The sequence below is a fragment of the Emys orbicularis genome, chromosome 10, assembly GCF_028017835.1.
Source record: "Emys orbicularis isolate rEmyOrb1 chromosome 10, rEmyOrb1.hap1, whole genome shotgun sequence".
NCBI classification, from domain to species: domain Eukaryota; kingdom Metazoa; phylum Chordata; order Testudines; family Emydidae; genus Emys; species Emys orbicularis.
Genome location: NC_088692.1, coordinates 71,527,452 through 71,547,426, shown reverse-complemented (window position 1 = coordinate 71,547,426; position 19,975 = coordinate 71,527,452). Strand labels below are relative to the sequence as shown.

The following is a 19,975-nucleotide window of genomic DNA, read 5'->3' as shown; positions in this document are numbered from 1 at the left end:
TCAAGATTATGCAGAATGTTATTTATTTATGCCTAATGCAGTTTTTAAAAAAATATAAACTGACATGCCAGCCTTTCTTGATGGCGAGCAATGAATGCAGATGAAATTGTGGTGATCAGGTGTCATAACAGTATGGGGATATTCTTACACTGGCTTATTCTCTCTACTGGCTTTCACTTTCAATGTCATTAATTTATTTGCTAGATTTATGCCTTTTAGTAGTTCAGGACTTCTCTCTTTTTGAACTTAGCCCAATTCTTTAGTGTGGGAATCATCATTTTTTTAAAGAACTGGATAGGACTTTATCCTGCCAGTGTTCCTGGGAGAGCGCTACATTAGGTGAATTATATTTTTGAAGTGAAAGAGATAAAAAGCTAAAGCCAATATCTAAAAGTGGCAGATTTCTTAATGTCCTATGCATTTATATAGTCCCCATTGCCATGTGTATCTGAGCACCTCCCAATCTTTAATGTATTTATTCTCACAAAACCTCTGAAGTAGAGAAGTACTACTATCCCCATTCTACAAATGGAGAAACTAGCCACAGGGAGACCATGATTGCCCAAGGTCTCACAGGAAATCTGTGGCAGAACAGGGATTGAACCTCAGTCTCCCAAACCTCAGGCTGATGCCCCAACAGCTGGGCCATCCATCCTTCCTCTCATATCCATTACCACTAGCACCAGATATTTAGATCTGCATTTTACATTGCTTAATAGATTATATGGTTTAATGGAACTTACAGCTCTGATACTCCACTCCAGTAGCCTCCCAGCGCCACAGTGAGCACAGCAATTAGAAAGATGACAACCATACTGTAGTCAAACTCTGGCAAAGATGGTGAATAGAGTGTCACATTAACCCTAGCTCCAAGGGCCTGAAAAATGATAAATGTATCAGTTACATATAACAGCATAGGCTCTTTATGACAGGCAGAGTATGCAGTGCTTATCCTGTTTTTAAAAATCAGATGTTATCTTCACCTTCTGCTGCAAACTGGGTCAGAGTGTGTCAATTTTACCTACCTACGATGTATGAAGATGTACTCTACGTGACAGATATGACAAACAGAGATATAACTTGGGGACTATTGTAGCAACTTTATAAATGTTATCTGCATTTTTGTGAGTTAGACCTCAGAAGCATGAAAACGTCAAAGACTTTTTATTAAGACACACTAAACAATATGGGGTCCATAGAATATTTATAGACCTTTGTATCAGTAAGTTACGTGTATGTGTGTGTTCCTGGCTCTATGGTTGGGTTTCCTGTGAAATCTGGAATCACTAGAGAGTGGTAAATGCAAAAATCACTTGAGGTGGTTAATGCAGTGCTGTTATACAGATACCCAGCTGCTGAAGCTTCACACCCTACATATTTTCTCTGCAATGTTTATGTCCGAAAATAAGTGTACAGTTCTCTGTGAAACCTGTCTGATAACTGGTAACTCTGTCATTGTTCCTGGAGAGAGTTAACTGCAGGTGCTGAGCTACATCAGACTTTCTGGGATAATCACAGTGTATTTCAGGAAGACTAGAGCCTACATCTCTGTTCTGATGGGAGACAGACGATGGCCCTGACCCGAGAGAAGTAATGGCTAGAGGCTTAAGACCTGAGGGAGCATCCCTAGAAGAATCCAGAAAGTGGGTAAGCGGATTATCCTGATGGGCCGCAGGTTGCCCACCACTACCTTAGATGCTTTCACCCATATAGACAGAGAGGACTATAAAGATTATAAACTACGTAAAAAAGCCTAATTGTGAAAGTTTAAACTGACCTCCCCTGGCCTAAAATCATGGTTAGTAGACAAAAGCCCTAGAAAATGGTGTTTAGCAGGGAAAATGGCAGACCATTAGCCAATGGTCAGCCTGGGAGTGATAGAAAACTTAATAGGGATGGAACTGGATCACAGAGCCTGGATTGGGCCCAAGCAGAGACCCATACTCAAAGGGGAGGACCTGCTCCAAGGCAGAGAGGCCACCTCAGAGGAAATCCTGGGGCAGATGTGGAAAAGCAATGTCATCTGTGACAAACTGCAAGGGATTTCCTAATCCGACTACTGAGACCCAGTGCAGTCCTGCAAAGCCATCCTGCACTCCAACCTTACAGTTAATTGGGTAACTCAATCTCCAGAGGGAGCGAGTTCAGTGGAACGGTTCACTTGTTCCATATGATGTGCATGCTGACGTGCATACACCTCAAATCACTGCACCCATGTCCTGCTGACCCTCCTTGGTGCAGATCCATCCGGTTCCCAGTGGGAAAGGAAGGTGAAAATTAATGGAAAGACATTCTGAGACCACCGGGACCATAATTAAAACCCAAGTAGTGAAAGCCCCTGAAACGCTGAAAGGCTGTGAAATCTGGTCTAGAGTTCCTGGTGTAAAAGCCTCCACTCTACCTGCAGCACAGATTTCTGTACAGCCCCAGGAAGGGTCAGGAGTGCTGGCTGTAGGAGTATGAAAGGATACTATTTTTGGTCTGCTTCTTGGAAATGACACTAATTTTCAAACAAAGCCCACTCCCCTTCTCCTTGTAAAAGCTACAGGCCTGTATCAGGTACTGTATCAGGCCTGTATCAAGTGCTGACAGCTATCTGTAATCATGCAGGTAAGGGTGTCAGTGACTATGCAAGTGGAGGGGCTGAGAGAAGGGAGGGGGGTGTCAATTAACTCCTAACTGTAACATAGAGGAAGCCCCGTTAAGCTCAAATCACCTTCCCAGCACAGCCAAACAAATACCTGATACTAGGAGGTGGGGAGAGTGACAGCCAAGGTAAATTCTCTGAGACCTGGAGCCCAGGCGAGGGGGATCATTCTCTGCCCATCCATACAAGGGACCCTGAGACAGAACAGTGGTGGCTAAGTCTTCAGCTGAAAGTGGGACACTGAGGCAGCTAAAGAGCACTGCCAAAACTATGTCACCCACTCAAGTAAAGTGTAAAACAGCTGCCTGGGATATTGCAGAGGTTACTACAGCCAGGACCTGGGAAGGGGAATTTTCTTTCCAGAGTCTGTGACTGCCCAATGATCTGTGAAAATGTAAGTGCTCTGAGCAAGGTGGAGAAGAAAACACTGCTCGCCTCATCTTGGTGTAGGAACAAAAGGCCAACCCAGTGGAGTGAGAGATCAAGATCAATACTCTTTCCCCCCCCCAGAGAATGAGGTTATACTACAGGACTCCCCTGGCCTGATTTCTGAGGTTGTGAGGCAGATAAATGAATTTGGCTATGGGGGAGGATTGAAGATACCCTTGCCCACGACTTGGGATCCCTTGGCTGTTAAAAGCAGCGTGTGGTTAAGAGCCACTTCACAGGGAGCCAGATCTGACGTAGTTCCCCCTTCTCTCCAAAGAATTGCTTCCTAGGCTATGCCAAGAAAGTGTGGGTGGGGAATCCCCAACCCATCATGGGAGCAGCTGACACTTTGAGGAACAAAGGGTTAGCATCTTCACTCCCTGAAAGCTTCATGGGAGCTGGAAGTGCGAGGACCAAGTCTCAAGTTCTCACCCAAAGGTTTTGGGGTGACCAGGGCAAGCAGGAGTGCATGAAAGCTCCCCCTGCAGATCCATCCCATAGGTTCTAAAGAAAGAAAATACATGGGATGGTCGTCAAATGGTGCCATACAGATCTGTGAATCATGCATGCCTGCTTTTTGTGAGAATGTTTATTATATAAGTAGGTGAAACTTGAAATTGTAAAAGGTAATGGCAGACATACCATCCAGGAAATACACCTGTGTGTCCTGCTAAGATTCTGGTCGGGCACCCTAGCAACCCTCTCTCTATGGTCATATCTGTCCCATCTCCCCCAACATAGGCATAACTTTGAGACTATTTTTTCAACTTTAAAAATGTTATCTACATTTTTGAGAGCCAGACTTGGAAGCATTAACATTTCAAAAACTATTATACTGAGATGTTCCAAATGACATAGGTCTATGAATATTTTAAAAACTTTTGTATCAATAAGTGTGATATGTTCCTGGTTGAGTTTCCCATAGGAGACTCAGGGACTGTTTTGTGGCAATTGGCAGAGGGCACGGGAGGGAATAAAGGTTACAGCGTCTGAGATCTACATACTAGTTCACTATATAACGTCATGTAAGGTCTCCAACGAAAGCCTGTGTCATACTTGTCATCATAATCATTGTGAGATGTATGTTCAGCAAATATGTGAGGAGTTATGTATATATACACACTAACAATTATGCTCTAAGTTTGTGAGTTAATGCAGGTCACCAAAAGGTGATCCACGCACTGCCATCAGGGAGCTGGAAAGAGAGGAAAGCTTCTCTTTCTCTGGCTGGTCATGTGCAAACTGAGTATTGTATGGTTCACAATGGACGCCCATTTATAGACTGAGCAAAATGCTAGTCAACAGATTGCAGGCACAGCAGTAAAAAACAAAAACAGCAGGGGTTACCCCATTTGGGATTAAAGACAATGATTTTTTAGAACTACATCTGGGAAGCAGATCAAGCCCAAGTTATCCTTCACCAGGGGGAGGCAGGCTGCCAGTGTGCTTGGCCTCATGAAAGAAGGATCTTGGCCATCCTGGTCATACTGTAACAAGGACTTTAGGTTAAGCAGTATCGTATTAGACAAGAAGGCATCTTGTTAGTTGAGTTTAGGCTTTAGAATGCTTGTTATGATTTTCTCTTATATGGAACCCTTTCCATACAAGAATATTTGGAATATTTCTGTTTGCTACCATATCAATCTCTGTTCTTTGTTAAAAAAAAAAAACAAAAAAAAAACGACTTGTTTATAAATAAAGAAAATTACAAGTTAAGTGCTGTATATTGAGCAGAGCTTTGTTCTAAGGTGCAACTAGTAAGCTGTGGACAGGGCCGGCTCCAGACACCAGCGGAGGAAGCAGGTGCTTGGGGCGGCCAATGGAAAGGGGCGGCACATCCGGGTCTTCGGCGGCAAGTCCCTCAGTGCCTCTCGGAGGGAAGGACCGGCCACCGAATTGCCGCCAAAGAATGAAGCAGCGCGGTAGAGCTGCCGCCGAAGTGCCGCCAATCGCGGCGTTATCTTCCCTCTCCCCCCCCCTTCGCTGCTTGGGGCGGCAAAAAAGCTGGAGCCGGCCCTGGCTGTGGAGTACTGTTCCCTTGGGAACAGCAGGCCTGGTAATTCTGTGAGTGTCCAGGGTAAGGGCCTGAACACCATAGGGAGATGCTTGAAGGACTCGGGGGTTGGAGTGTACCTATAGCATGTTGGTGTGCATGACAGACAGCGGAGCCCACATGGGTTGAGAACACTTGTGTTGCTGGGGCTGTGAGGGTCAAACAGCTGATCCCTGGCAAACACGTACACGGTTTCCTCACACTAAGGGCAGGTGGTAGCAAGGTGCCTCACAACCTTGGGTAACCCAGGAAGTGTCACATTGTGGAATCTGGAATTACTAGAGGGTGATTAATGCAAAATCCCAATGCTGTTATGTAGATATCCAGCTGCTGAAGCTTCGCTGCTTAAGGAAAGGGGCACTGACTAGTTTTACCTGTTTCAGGAGGTCTGGGAAACAAAGGCCCCAAAACCATGTAAAGCATTAGCCTGAACTGACTAAGCAGCCCTGATTTTGATCCAACAATGGACATAAACCTTTAACGAAGGGGGCAAACCCTACTCAAAGGGTTTGAAGGACTTTGACCTACTACATCCCCACATGGAAGTTGGGCAGCCTCTGGTAAACTCAATATGTGTTTACACTGTTTATTGTTTTGTTATAGGTTTTCTGTGTAACGGTTTTGTCCTAAAATAAGTGTACTGTGCTCTGTGAAAACTGGTTTGGCCACTCTCATTGCTCCTAGAGAAAGAGAGTGTACTGCAGGTGCTGAGCTAGGTCAGACCTGCTGGGATAATCACAGTGAATTGCAGGGGGACTGCAGCCTAAATTCCAGATCTGAGGGGATAGGGCACAGGTCCCTGCCCAGTGAGAGGTGACAGAAGCCTGAGACCTAAGGGGGCAGCCATAGAGCAGACCACAGCATGGGTCTGAGGTGCTGTTACCCTGAAACTGTAACACTATATACTTATAATGAATTGATATAGTGGGATAACAGCATTTCCCACTGCGATGCAGGAGACATAGACCTGGAAGCATCCTATAATTCATGCTGTGGGAGTACACTAGGCACGCCAAGGAGGGATGATACTACTTCTTGACCCCTTAAACAACTTGAGAAGTTGTACACCTGGCCCATGTACCTGTTAGTCCACTATAATATATTTAGTGCTGTCAAAGTAATCTGCACTGTACAAAACCAAGCAGACACAAAAGGAGGAAGCTGCAGTAATCAAGGTAAAACATAACCATGGCATGGAAAAGAAATTCTACAGTGGGAACACAGAAGGAAAGACAGATATCAGAGATGATGCAGAGGAAGAGCTAACAGATTTGTGAATAGCCTGGATGCGGGAGAAGAACAAGGAACCGAACATGACAAGCAAGTTTGGCCACAGGGAATACAGTAACTCCTTGCTTAACGTTGTAGTTATGTTCCTGAAAAATGTGACTTGAAGCGAAACGATGTTAAGCAAATCCAATTTCCCCATAAGAATGAATGTAAATAGGAGGGGTTAGGTTCCAGGGAAATAAATAAATTATATATATATATATATATATATATACACACACACACACACACACACACACACACACACACACACACAGAGTACAAGTTTTAAACAAACATGTTAATACTGGTACACAGCGATGATGATTGTGAAGCTTGGCTGAGGTGGTGAAGTCAGAGGGTGGGATATTCCTCGGGGAATGCCTTACTGCTAAATGATGAACTAGCAATCGGCTGAGCCCTCAAGGCTTAACACATTGTTTTTAATGTAGCCTCATACTCTACAAGGCAGCATGAATGGAGGAGGGGAGACAGCATGACAGACGGAGACAGAGACACACACAGTGTGTCAGAGAGAGAGATGCGCATTGCCCCTTTAAGTACGCTGACCCTACTCTAAGTACACTGCCTTTTTAAATAGATCAGCAAGTTGAGACAGCAGCTCCTGCCAGCAAGCTCCCTCCGTCCTGAGCCCTGTCATGTGTCCCCCCTGCTCTTTGGAAATGGGGTAAGCGGGATGCAGGAGCAGGAAGGAGGGGGACACCCTGACATTAGCCCTCCTTTCCCCCCCACACAGCAAGCAGGAGGCTCCAGAGAGCAGCTCCAAGGCAGAGGGCAGGAGCAGCACATGGCAGTGGGGGGAGGGACAGCTGAACTGCCAGCAATTGATAGGTGGCTGCCACACAGGGAACTTAGGGGAACGGGGAGCTGATAGGGGGGCTGCCAGTCCACCCTGGTTCCAAGCCCCCACCAGCAAGCTCCAACGGGCTGCTCTTCCTGCAAGCAGTGGACAAAGCAGGCGGCTGCCAGACATTGGAGCACTGTGCAACTTTAAACGAGCATGTTCTCTAATTGATCAGCAACGTAACAACGAAACTACATTAACCGGGACGACTTTAAGTGAGGAGTTACTGTACAGTGGAGTTGCCAGTGGAGATGAGGAAGGGAGGATTCAATAGCGAATGAATGGAGTGTGCTAGCAACATACTGATGATTATTTTACTTTCTATTCAAGAAATAATCACAAATTTCAGAAAAATATAATCTCAAATATCTGAACATCACAGGGGCATTGAATACATTTGGAAATCTGAAGTAACTTTTGATGCAGTTAATAGAACTCAGGAAAATTACCTTGTTTTGAATTACTGAGCTTCAGATAATCAAGGTTGTATATAACATGAAAGAAAAGTCAACTTCTATCTGTTATTGGAACATTAGTATTATATATTGCATTGTCACACTATAATAAAAGTAATTCACATGTAATGTTTGTTTTGTCCTATACAGCATCCCATATGTCAAAAGGAAGAGTTGCTGGCTATTGGTCATGACGTTTTCAGTTCTATATTCTCTTCTAATTCAGTGTCAGTCTTTTTCTAATCTGTACATTTCAATAAAGTGTAAAAACAGATCACCGTGCATGAACAAGTGGACAACTGAAATAAAGTCTGCTCTATACTATAAGCTGAAGGAACACTCTTACAGATTAGCCTGAAAGAGTCAAAGAGCGAGTTAATGCTTTCATGACTGAAATCTCAATCCCCTTTCTCTGAAAATGAAGATAGAAGACAGATATTGTCTAAACACTTGAATCAAGGAAAAAATATAATATGCATGCCTAACTGGGCACTACCTGATAAAAATATTGGGGCAGATCATCATATAATGATAGACCATAAATGTAATTATGAAAAAATTTTATAAAATACTGTAATCATTTATGATTTGTATCAGTCACTTACCTGCTGCATATCCATTATATCATTATATCTTACAAGAGCAACTGGAATGGTTACATTTTGTACATCAGTCTTGTTACCTGAAAGAGAAGACTAAAACAAAAAACCTATATGAGAGGACTTGATAGCATATTTGCAGAACACAACTCTATATGCAGAATATCCTCTGAATGCCAGTATTTATGTTCACAAACAAAAATCAGCAGACACGATTCAAGGCTACAGAGAAAAACTCTCAGACATTTTAAGGAAAACTATGCTACAGACACTGAAAGGCTGACATTGTAGACCCAGAGATGTTCTGGTAAATGTTTTATGCTTTGATGTAGATAATCAAAACTCAATAGTTTGACTCTGATAACCCACCTTTTAGAACAAGTTTAACTCAGTTTTTTTTAAAGTAACAATTACCAATGATGATATACTATTAATATTGTATTTTGCTGTATAGAAATGTATTTGCGCAAACTGCAAATGCAAGAATAATGTACATAAAAAGATATCCAATATTTTAAAAGAGCAAGAAAAATAGGACATGCATGTCTGGCAAAGTGATAAGACATGATCTAAAAGAACTGTTCTTATCTTGCAGTTGTTACTGTCAATTTTTCTCTTTTTGTTCTTCCGTATTAGTTGATATTTTTAGTGATTTTGTTTTCTGTAGCAATGATTGTGTACAGGTACTGGATTATATTAATGCTTAATAAAATGTAAAATTTTCACTTAAAAGATTATGCAACTAAAATTAGTAGAAAACAACAAAGATAACCCTTTTCATCTAGTAGTTTGAGTATATAAAATAGACGACCACAGAGGTCAAAATACAATAAATGCAACTAAAACAATGTCACTTTAACAAAGATTAAGCCATAGAATGTTAGAACTTACTAGACCAGTTTTACTGGCAATCAGCAGTATTTTAGCACCATGACTTTGAGCAGTTCTCGCTTTATCCACAAATGTGCAGTTTCCCCTCATCACTACAACTGCCTTGTCCTTTATTACAAGAGTAGAAGGAACTTCAGAATTACTGCAGAACACTTTGGAGGTCAAGTTCTCCAAACTACTGGAAGCCTACAAAAATCAAAAGTTATATAAAAGTTAAAACTAAAAATCAAAAATTAGTTTCCAATATGGTTTCTCCCATTTATTTATAAACACAAAAACATTTATTTACAGGGAGTAAATAGACCTACTAAGAAATATAATGGGATAGTTGACTCAGCAATGTGGACTCAAAATAGGAAATCAGTAGGGGAAGAGGAATAAACTTTCTGGGACATGTTCATGTGGGTTCATCGCAATACCAAGATCACAAAAACAATTTAAAAGTATAGAAATAAGCAACTAAGTATATTTGAGATTTCTGAACCAGTCAAACGTTTTACAGCCTATTCCAAGGCCAATGCTACTCTGTAAACTAGTCTTCAGAATATGTTTATGATGAGCAGCAGACAGCAACTCTCTAAAGAATCCAACTATGTCATACACGAGTTTCACCAGCCAAAGAAGCAGTGACTCAGATACATATCCAAATTCTGGTTCTCTTGCAACACTCACACCAAGACAGTAGGCTAGCCCTAAAACAAAGTACTAGTAGTTTAAATAATTTTTCTGTATATTTAATTTTAGTTTTAAAAACATTTATTAAGTCCTATTTAAAAAAACAAGCTGTTTTCTTTGGCTAGTCAAGTTATGTTTGGCCACAGTAGGTCCTTGACAGAAAAATGGCTGTTACACTTCCTCTGGTTTTGTACAGAGTCAGCCTTGTTTATGAATCATAGAATATCAGGGTTGGAAGGGACCTCAGGAAGTCATCTAGTCCAAACCAGGACTAATCCCCAGATTTTTGCCCCAGATCCCTAAATGGCCCCCTCAAGGATTGAACTCACAACCCTGGGTTTAGCAAGCCAATCAAGGGAAAGAATATTTCTCTTGATTATTTCCAAACCTATAGCATTTACCAATCACATCAAGGGTAGCAAAAGGAAAGGAAAAAAAACCGCTTTAACATGTATATGTGGGATTTTTCTAATCTTGGCTCAAGGAGAAGTTTTGACCAAGAGTAAGGCATGGCGATATAAATTCCAAATAATCATTAAAATACTGCCACCTGAAAACCCATTTGCAATTAAATATATTTTAACATATATATTTTAATATTTTACCCAAATGCACATGCTGATCAATATTGGCAATTCTTGTTTTAAACAGATCACGTTCTAAAATACGGTGTATTACATACAAAATCACTTCACTCAAAGTGTCTCCAAGAACACTTAACTAAAATATTTTTAAAATCTAGTTCATTTTTCTCCATTTTGACATTTATTTTTTTGAGATTCATTCAGTCTGGAAAACAACAAAAGTCAATTACACTTTCTTTTATAACCATTTAAACTTTTTTTTTTTGCCAAGAACTGACTTGATACTAAAATATCAGAGTTATGAACACTTGGGGAGTAGATGAGTGTTTAAATCTAAACATGAAACTTTGCTGATTTTTATTTCTCTCAACTTTCATTAATGCATTTCAATATTAGGCTTTGAAAGGTTTTTTAAAAACATTAAAATTTGGTGTCTAAACAGCATGACAGTATCATTTGGGGTATTGTGGAAGTTGGGCTCTTAAATATATATTCAGTGCTAAATTTAAAAAATTCTTTTTTATGATTACTTTTGACAGCAAATAAGCAGTGGCACCCATTTAGAAGTTATCCTAATGAGAACATAGAACATAAGAACGGCCATACTGGGTCAGACCAATGGTCCACCTAGCCCAGTATCCTATCTTCGGACAGTTGCCAGTGACAGGTGCCCCAGAGGGAATGAACAGAACAGGTAATCATCAAATGATCCATCCCCTGTTGCCCACTCCCAGCTCCTGGCGAACAGAAGGTAGGGACACTCAGAGCATGGTGTTGCAGCCCTGCCCATCCTGGCTAATAGCTATTGATGGATCTATCCTCCAGGAACTTATCTAGTTCTTTTTTCTTCTCCAAGCTGAAGTCCCAGTCTTTTTAATCTCTCCTCATACAGAAGCTGTTCCATACCCCTAATCATTTTAGTTGCCCTTCTCTGTTCCTTTTCCAATTCCAATATATCTTTCTTGAGATGAGGCAACCAGATTTGCATGCAGTATTCAAGATGTGGGTATACCATGAATTTATATAGAGGCATTATGATATTTTCTGTCTTATCTGTCTCTTTCCTAATGGTTCTTAATATTCTGTTAGCTTTTTTGACTGCCACTGCATATTGAGCAGATGTTTTCAGAGAACTAGACTCCAAGATCTGTTTCTTGAGTGGTAACAGCTAATTTAGACCCCATCATTTTGTATGTCTAGTACAGATTATGTTTTCCAATGTGCATTACTTTGCATTTATCAATTTCATCTGTCATTTTGTTGCCCAGTTACCCAGTTTTGTGAGATCCCTTTGTAACGCTTTGCAGTCTGCTTTGGACTTAACTATCTTGAGTAATTTTGTATCATCTGCAAATTTTGCCATCTCATTGTTTACCCCCTTTTCAGATAATTTATGAATATGTTGATCAGTATTGGTCCCAGCACAGACCCCTAGGGGATACCACTATTTACCTCTCTCCGTTATGAAAACTGACCATTTATCCCTATCCTTGGTTTCCTATCTTTTAATCAGTTACTGATCCATGAGAAGACCTTCCCTCTTATCCCATGACTGCTTAATTTGCTTAAGAGCCTTTGGTGAGGGACATTGTCAAAGGCTTTCTGAAAGTCTAAGTACGCTATATCCACTGGATCACCCTTGTCCACGTTTGTTGACTCCCTCAAAGAATTCTAATAGATGGGTGAGGCATGATTTCCCTTTACAAAAGCCATATTGACTTTTGCCCAACAAATTGTGTTCATCTAAGTGTTTGATAATTCTGTTCTTTACTACAGTTTCAACCAGTTTGGCTGGTACTGAAGTTAGGCTTACCAGCCTGTAATTGCTGGGATCGCCTGTGGAACCTTTTTTAAAAATTGGTGGTCACATTAGCTATCCTCTAGGCATCTGGGACAGAAACTGATTTACATGATAGGTTACATACCACAGTTAGTAGTTCTGCAATTTCATATTTGAGTTCCTTCAGGGTGAATATCATCTGGTCCTGGTGATTTACTACTGTTAAATTTATCAATTTGTTCCAAAACCACCTCTAATGACATCTCAGTCTGGGACAGGTCCTCAGATTTGTCACCTAAAAAGAATGGCTCAGGTGTGGGAATCTCCCCCACATCCTCTGCAGTGAAGACTGATGCAAAGCATATTTAGTTTCTCTGCAATGATTTTATCTTCCTTGAGTGCTCCTTTAACAACTCGATCGTCCAGTGGCCCCACTGATTGTTTAGCGAGCTTCCTGCTTCTGATGTACTTAAATTTTTTTATGTTCATTTTTGAGTCTTTGGCTAGTTGCTCTTCAAATCTTTTTTTGGCCTTCCTAATTATACCTTTAAACTTGACTTGCCAGAGTTTATGTTCCTTTCTATTTTCCTCAATAGGATTTAGCTTCCAATTTTTAAAGGATGCCTTTTTGCCTCTAACCGTTTCTTAGTTGTTTAGCCACGGTGGCACTTTTTTGGTCCTCTGTTTTTTAATTTGGGGTATACATTTAACATAGCATTGATTTTACTCAGTAATTTCTCCTAGAAATTCCACTTGATCCAAAACTATTCTTGGTTTTATAATTCTTAGACAGTATAGCTACATAACTACTTACAATGTTATCCAGGGTATTTGGAAGAGATACCCATGAAGGATTGTAACTTATGCAGTAATCCTTTGTTAATGGGGGTATCCCATTTCCAGAAGCATGCAGGATTCCCTCCTGTGCATTTACCTACAATATGAAGTTTCTGCATTAGACAACACAGTTTACACTATCAGTGGACAAATAATATTCTTCTAAATAAGAATAGGACAACTTAAAAGTTTCAATATCCAAAAAAAAGAAATGGAACAGGTAACAAGATTAACCTTGACAACTTGGTTTTGATTCTGGAATGCAGGTAGAAAAGTGGAAAACTGATCAGAGTTTGCCTGGCTAATCATAGCAAGGAAACAGTGATGCTCAAGTACATTTCAGATGCAGCATATTCATCTTACTTACTTACTTACACACACACACACTTACTCACACACACACACACACACAGTGAAGAGCAACCTAAAGAGACAGAAACCTCCAGGAAAGCATTCTTACATTCTAAACACAAGATTTTACATTCCCTTTAAACTGGGGGAAAAAAGGTTTTTAAAAACACAACTGATATAGCCAGCATAGGGGATGTGGTGTACAAATTTATATTACAAGTCATGGGCCCCCATCTTAAATACCTTCTCTCATGTGCATAGTCCTCACTGGGAATGCTCATATAAATTTACTTTTGTGAGCAGTAGATGTATGATTAAGCCTTATGTTTTTCCTGGAGTTACAGTAATTCTAAAAAGCAACAGAGGGTCCTGTGGCACCTTTAAGACTAACAGAAGTATTGGGAGCATAAGCTTTCGTGGGTAAGAACCTCACTTCTTCAGATGCAAGTCAGATGCATCTGAAGAAGTGAGGTTCTTACCCACGAAAGCTTATGCTCCCAATACTTCTGTTAGTCTTAAAGGTGCCACAGAACCCTCTGTTGCTTTTTATAGATTCAGACTAACACGGCTACCCCTCTGATACTTGACAGCAATTCTAAAGATTCAGTCTTGGCCTGGAAGTTTTGGTTTGCTGGTTGGTTTGGGGGTGTTTTTCTTTTCTTTTTTTTGTGGGATGGGAGAGAAGGGAGGATAAACACAGCACCCCATATTTGATTTAAATTTTAAACTTAATTCTAAATTGTGGGAATACTTGGTTGCAAATTATTTGGGCACCTGTAAATCAAAGAAGCTATATTTTATACAGGGTGGATTTGATTTAAATCACTAGTCAGGAAGACTCGATTTAATCATGGATTTCTACATAAAAGTGCATGCTTGTTTGTTGTTATAACCTTAATACATATTCTTCACAACTCAGAGATAGATGTAGGTTTCATTTTTAGAAAGTGTACACTATACATTTTTAAGGTGATTTATTTTGAAAACTTTTCAGATGAGTTTTACAGCTATATCAGAAAATGAATGATTGTTTGGTTATTTCATTTACCAAAGGTAATTGAAGCAGATACTTATGAAGTCATTGGGAGGTGAACTATCTCCAATTCAACAGGTTAATCAATAATATTTGGAGGATTTTCTTTCCATGCTGTATTAGGAGATCACTAGACAGACATTTAAATTGTTTTATTTAACTAAAACAACAACGTTATGTATTCTTGATTTTTTTCTTCAACAGCAAACATATAATATTTTAACAAAACCAGCATATGAATTTTTGAATTTAGTTAAACATTCAAGCTTTTGAAACTTTTTGAAACTTTGCACTTTTAGAGAGAGATAAGGGATTGACTCTGTGTACACAAATTTGCAGAGGAACAGTAGGGTTGAGGTCTGTTATTTCTCACCTCTATATATTTATTTATTTAAAAACATTTTTGCTGTTAACAAGCATGTTATCTCTGGAGACACAAATCCACAGTTTGAGAACTGCAAAACTAAGCATCTTTGATGGTATCTTCTAGACCAGGGGTGGGCAAACTATGGCCCGCGGGCCGGATCCGGCCCATCAGCCGTTCTAAGCCGGCCCTCGAGCTCCCGCTGGGGAGCGGGGTTTGAGGCTTGCCCCGCTCCAGCACTCCAGCCGGGGAGCAGGGTTGGCGGCTGCTCCACACGGCTCCCAGAAACAGCCGCATGACCCCCCTTCGACGCTCCAACCGGGGAGCAGGGTTGGGGGCTGCTCCATGAGACTCCTGGAAGCTGCGGCATGCCCCCCACTCTGACGCACCAATGGGAGCTGCAGGGGCGGTGCCTGCGGACGGGGCAGCGTGCAGAGTCACCTGGCTGTGCCTCCACGTAGGAGCCAGAGAAGGGACATGCCACTGCTTCCGGGAGCCTCTTGAGGTAAGCACCGCCTGGAGCCTGCACCCCTGAGCCTCTCCCCATGCCCCAACCCCTCCCCTAGCCCTGATCCCCCTCCCACCCTCTGAACCCCTCACCCCTGATCCCCAGCCCCAACCCAGAGCCTGCACCCCCAACCAGAGCCTGCATCCCTTCCCACACCCCACTCCCCTTCCCCAGCCTGAAGCCCCCTCCTGCACCCTGAACTCCTCATTTCTGGCCCCACCCCAGAGCCTGCACCCCCAACCAGAGCCCTCACCCTCTCCTACACCCCAACCCCAATTTTCTGAGCATTCATGGCCCGCCATACAATTTCTATTCCCAGATGTGGCCCTCGGGCCAAAAAGTTTGTCCACCCCTGTTCTAGACTGAGCACTGAGTCCCATTAGGAAGACAGAAACATTAACCTAAATAATCTATACAGAAGCTCCTGGAGCCCCATGAGATTGGGTCCCTAACCCATGAACTATTGGAACTCATTTACAAAACTTTTTTTAAACATTACATGAATATATTGTCTCATACTACAGAATTAGAATTTATAATCCCTATTCCATAATGAGATATCTTTGAGCTATATCAAAAAAATCTGATTTAAAGAAAAAAAAAAAATCAGATTTTTTTTATTTTTTTTAAATCATTGATTTTTATCCATCCTGATTTTAAAGACAGGATTTTATAGTTTATACCATGATGTAATCCTTGTGTGTGTGTGCAGGCACAGAAGAAAAATTAAGATGCTAACGTCTGAAAACTGATTTCTGAAAGTGGTCAGTAACCAAATTTCATAATAATTTTCTGATATAGCACTTTTCACCTGTATTTCTCAAAGCTGGCCACTAACTGACAGAGACAAAGAAGAACTCCAGCTGTGGACATGTTATTGTATGGCAATTCCTATAATTACGTTTTTTAAAAATGAATATATTATTCACAATTCTTGCCAACAGTCTTTTGGCAAGATTGTTGGAGGGACACATTAGAGGATGGATTCTGAAACTATATTTATTATAAATACTTAAAAGCCTTTTTTTTTTTTTAAGTTAAATTCTTAATTTCCCAGTTTGATACATACTTGATTAAATATAAAACAAATGCAGACTCATAAAATAGTCAGGCACTAAATGAATTTGTCCACAATAAAGGAAATATGTAACATTTCTTTTCCATGTTCCAGATAAAGATCTATAATTAAAAAAAATTATATCTAGAAGGTGACTAATGAAAGAAAAGGTGTCATTTCTTGTTTCAGTTAGGTGTTGCCAGAAGAAAGTAATTGACTGGGAACTAAGGGAAATTATGCCATAATTTAAAGCTGGTCATCTTGACTCTTCTTGAAAGAGGCACTTACCTTAACATCAGGAATGAATTAATAGAGCAAAAGGAGTCGGTGAGCCCTGTTGTAGGTTTTAGATTTGTTTTTGTTATCTGCCAGGTATAGACTTAAGCAATATTAATAACCAAAGAGAGAGGTAGAAAAAGAGACGCTTGGAATTTGATGCCTGCCATGTATATAGGAAGTTCACTAATAGCTTGTATTTCTCTGTGATCTTCTTTGAAAGGCATTAACCATCTCGTATAGCAAACGAGACCTTGGGATAAAAGGAGAAAAAAAGCAAGAGGTGCTCCTGTGTAGTTGTTTCAGAGTTCTAGGTCTGTCCTGTTTGAATGGCAAAAATTCTTATTAAAAGCAACCCATTTTATCAGGCTCTGAGAGTGAACATCTGCTCACAAAGCAAAGTGTGAAAATAGCCACAGTTTGTTAGTATTTTAAATGTACAGTGCTTCAGTTACTAGATAAAGTTAAGACAGATTTTGAAGAGTTATTTAATGATTTATAATAAGCAAAAGAAATGCCAATCTTTACCTCTTAAACTAAGCCCATTCATCTAAAAATATAAACTGCTGGCAATTAAAAGTCATAATATTGATCATCTTACTTCAAATGGAGACAGGAGCGAGTCTGAGCAGCAAGAACTAGAGGCTTTCACATTAGCCCCTTCCATTATTGGAACTTTCTTGTGTATGAATGAGAGAGGTATAAATAAATATGGTGTTATGAAAGTTGCAGTGCTAATTTTTCATAAGTAGTAATCTTTTTTCTAAACAAATGATCACTTGTTCTTCAACACTACACTACATTGTTTTGCTAAACGTTCCCAACACTGCTATCACCATTTAACTTCCATTAGCAGTAGCCATAGTTTCATTGTTAATGTATACAGGCTCTAGGTGACCACCAGTGTTTTAAGCATGTTGCATAATCCTACTAAGAGCATGTCAATACAACACTGTACTTAAAACACCAGCTATACTAAGGTGCCCGCTGTGGAGCTGATAAGTAGCAACAATAGGTATGTTTATAAAAAGTTACCTCCTGTTGGAGGAGGCCAATCAGCACTGACCTATGGATAGAATGGACCTCAAAAGATCGGGTGTGAGGTTAGGAAGCATCTGAAAGTTTGCATATTTATCTGACATTTTTCTGACCTTTAGTCTGCAGAGTTGGACTGGAAATACCCTGACAATTCAGGCCCAGCTAGAAATACTACCAGGATGGCCTCTGTCATAATGTTTAAAGCAGTTTTACTTCTGATCCTGGATAGGAACTGGAAAACCCAAAAGAGCCAATCCATCTTTTTCAGACAGACATTTCAGATCTTCAACAAAACAAGCTGTGATTGAGTTTGGTTCTGAAAGTGAGCAGAGTTCCCAACAGGGGAGAAAATGACTGGTTCTCATCACAACCAGTTCACCAGCTGGGATAGAAAGACACCTTTTGCACACAGCAGAATTGACACAGAGTCATATTAGCTCACACAAGCAGCCCTACACCCAAACCCATTCACGCCAGCCCACATGACTAGGACCCATGTCCACTACCACCTCATCACCCTACTCCACAGTCTTGCAATTGTGACCTGCAGCTCACACTGCACAGTCCAGCACTGTGAACTCAACCACCCTCCATATGATGCCAACCAACCTCTCCTCAACGTGACATCATGCCACCCCCCCCCCCGGTCTACCACCCCAGCCCCACACTGCATCTCCCCTCACAGCCCCCTGCTAGCCCTTGCCCCCCCCCAGCCCTCGCACCCCCCTCCGCTCTTCCCACAGCCCCCTGTCGGCCCTCACCCCCCGCCCAGCTTCAATCCACAACCCCCTCGCCAGCCCTCACGCCCCACAGCTCTACCTCTCTCCCACAGTCCTCGCCCCCAGTCCCCTGCCGACTCTCGCCCCCCCCCTTTCCCACATCCCCTGCCAGCCCTTGCCCCCCCCCCCCTTCCCTGCCACTACACCGGCCCTCGCCTCCCCCTACAGCTCCAGCTCTCTCCCACAGCCCTCGCCCCCCTCTTCCCACAGCCCCCTGCCGGTGCCCTCACCACCACCCCAGCTCCTCCCCCCCCAAAAAACCCCCTGCCGGCTCTCGCCCCCCTTCCCCACAGCCCCCTACCGGCCTACCCCCCACAGGTCCAACTCTTACCCCCCTGCCGACTCTCGTTTCCCCTTCCCCACAACTTCAGCCCCCCCACTTCTCTCCCACAGCCCTTGCTCCCCTCTCTCCTCCCCACAGCACCCTGGCGGCCCCCGCCCCAGTTCTCCCCCACAGCCCCCACCTCCGCTCCGGCTCACCCCCTAGTACCCTGCCGGCCCCTCCGACTACCCTCCCCACGATCGCAGGGGCAGGCGGCCCAGCAGCGCCCGCACAGCAGCCCCTTACCCGCGGAAGCAGCAGGGCCCAGAGAGCGGCCCACAGCAGCCAGGCGCGCCTCATCCTGATCATCCTCCTCCGCCCGCCGGGGCAGCTGCCGGCACCGGTTCACCCTCCGCCAGCGGCCTTCCCGGACCCGCCACCGCCCGCACACGGAACCTGCACAGCGCCGCCAACTGAGCTCCCCCCCGAGCGCGCGGCACTTCCTCTTCAGCCGGCTGGGTAGGAGGGGGCTGCCAGCGCGGACATGTGACCGCCCTTCCCCCGCTTCCGGGAGCACGGCCAGCCTCCTCCTCCTGCTCCTGGGCAGGTTCTGTCCGGCAGCCAGCCCTCGTCCCGCTCTGCCCGCCCGTCTGCATGTCGAGCGCGCCCATCCCCGTAGCGTCGGGCTGCCCTGAGCATGCCTTGCCCAGCAGGGGAGCGAGGCCCCGCACGGTCCTAGCCCTGCTGTGCCCCCCCAACTCAGGACAAAGCTTTTAGGCGACGAGGGTGGGGATGACGGGGCCGGTCCTTGGTGAACCAGGGCAGAACTGTTGTCCCTATTGCCCTCCAGCAAAGGGTTTGGCTGCTGCATTGCATTTCTAAGGCCCTGGACAAGGCCAGCCCCCCCCATCCTGCTTGCTACTCCCAATTGAGTGTTTCCCTCTTCTGACAACTGCAGCATCCCTTTGGAGTGTTGCTGCTGCAACATTAAACAAGGAGCATGCAGAGCATGCAAAGGGCTTGTGTGATGGCTTCAGTTTCTGTTGCCAAACATAGGACCCCCTGCCTGTTGCTGAGCTTGCAGGTGGCCTTCACTGCCCCCTCAAACACATATACACTCAGGCTGGGCTTTCTGTACTACCTTCCACACTTTGCTCCCTTCTGGAGGCTCCTTCCTTTACTGCTGTCTCTATACTCTCCTCCTGTAATTAGGGAAACAGCTG

The 19,975-nt window shown here is 42.9% G+C and overlaps 1 protein-coding gene across 1 annotated transcript in view; it reads right to left on the bottom strand.

The window, feature by feature from the left end:
- The window catches only part of SPPL2A (signal peptide peptidase like 2A), a 57,218-nt gene extending 38,097 nt beyond the window's left edge, over positions 1-19,121 (bottom strand). Inside the window, exons 1-5 of the mRNA XM_065411943.1 lie at positions 19,059-19,121; positions 13,062-13,181; positions 9,209-9,394; positions 8,324-8,413; positions 744-877 (exon numbers count right to left, since the gene is read on the bottom strand). Coding sequence (XP_065268015.1) covers positions 744-877; positions 8,324-8,413; positions 9,209-9,394; positions 13,062-13,181; positions 19,059-19,121 — 593 coding nt within the window. The remainder of the gene's footprint in view (positions 1-743; positions 878-8,323; positions 8,414-9,208; positions 9,395-13,061; positions 13,182-19,058) is intronic.
- Between the last annotated feature and the right edge of the window lie 854 nt (positions 19,122-19,975).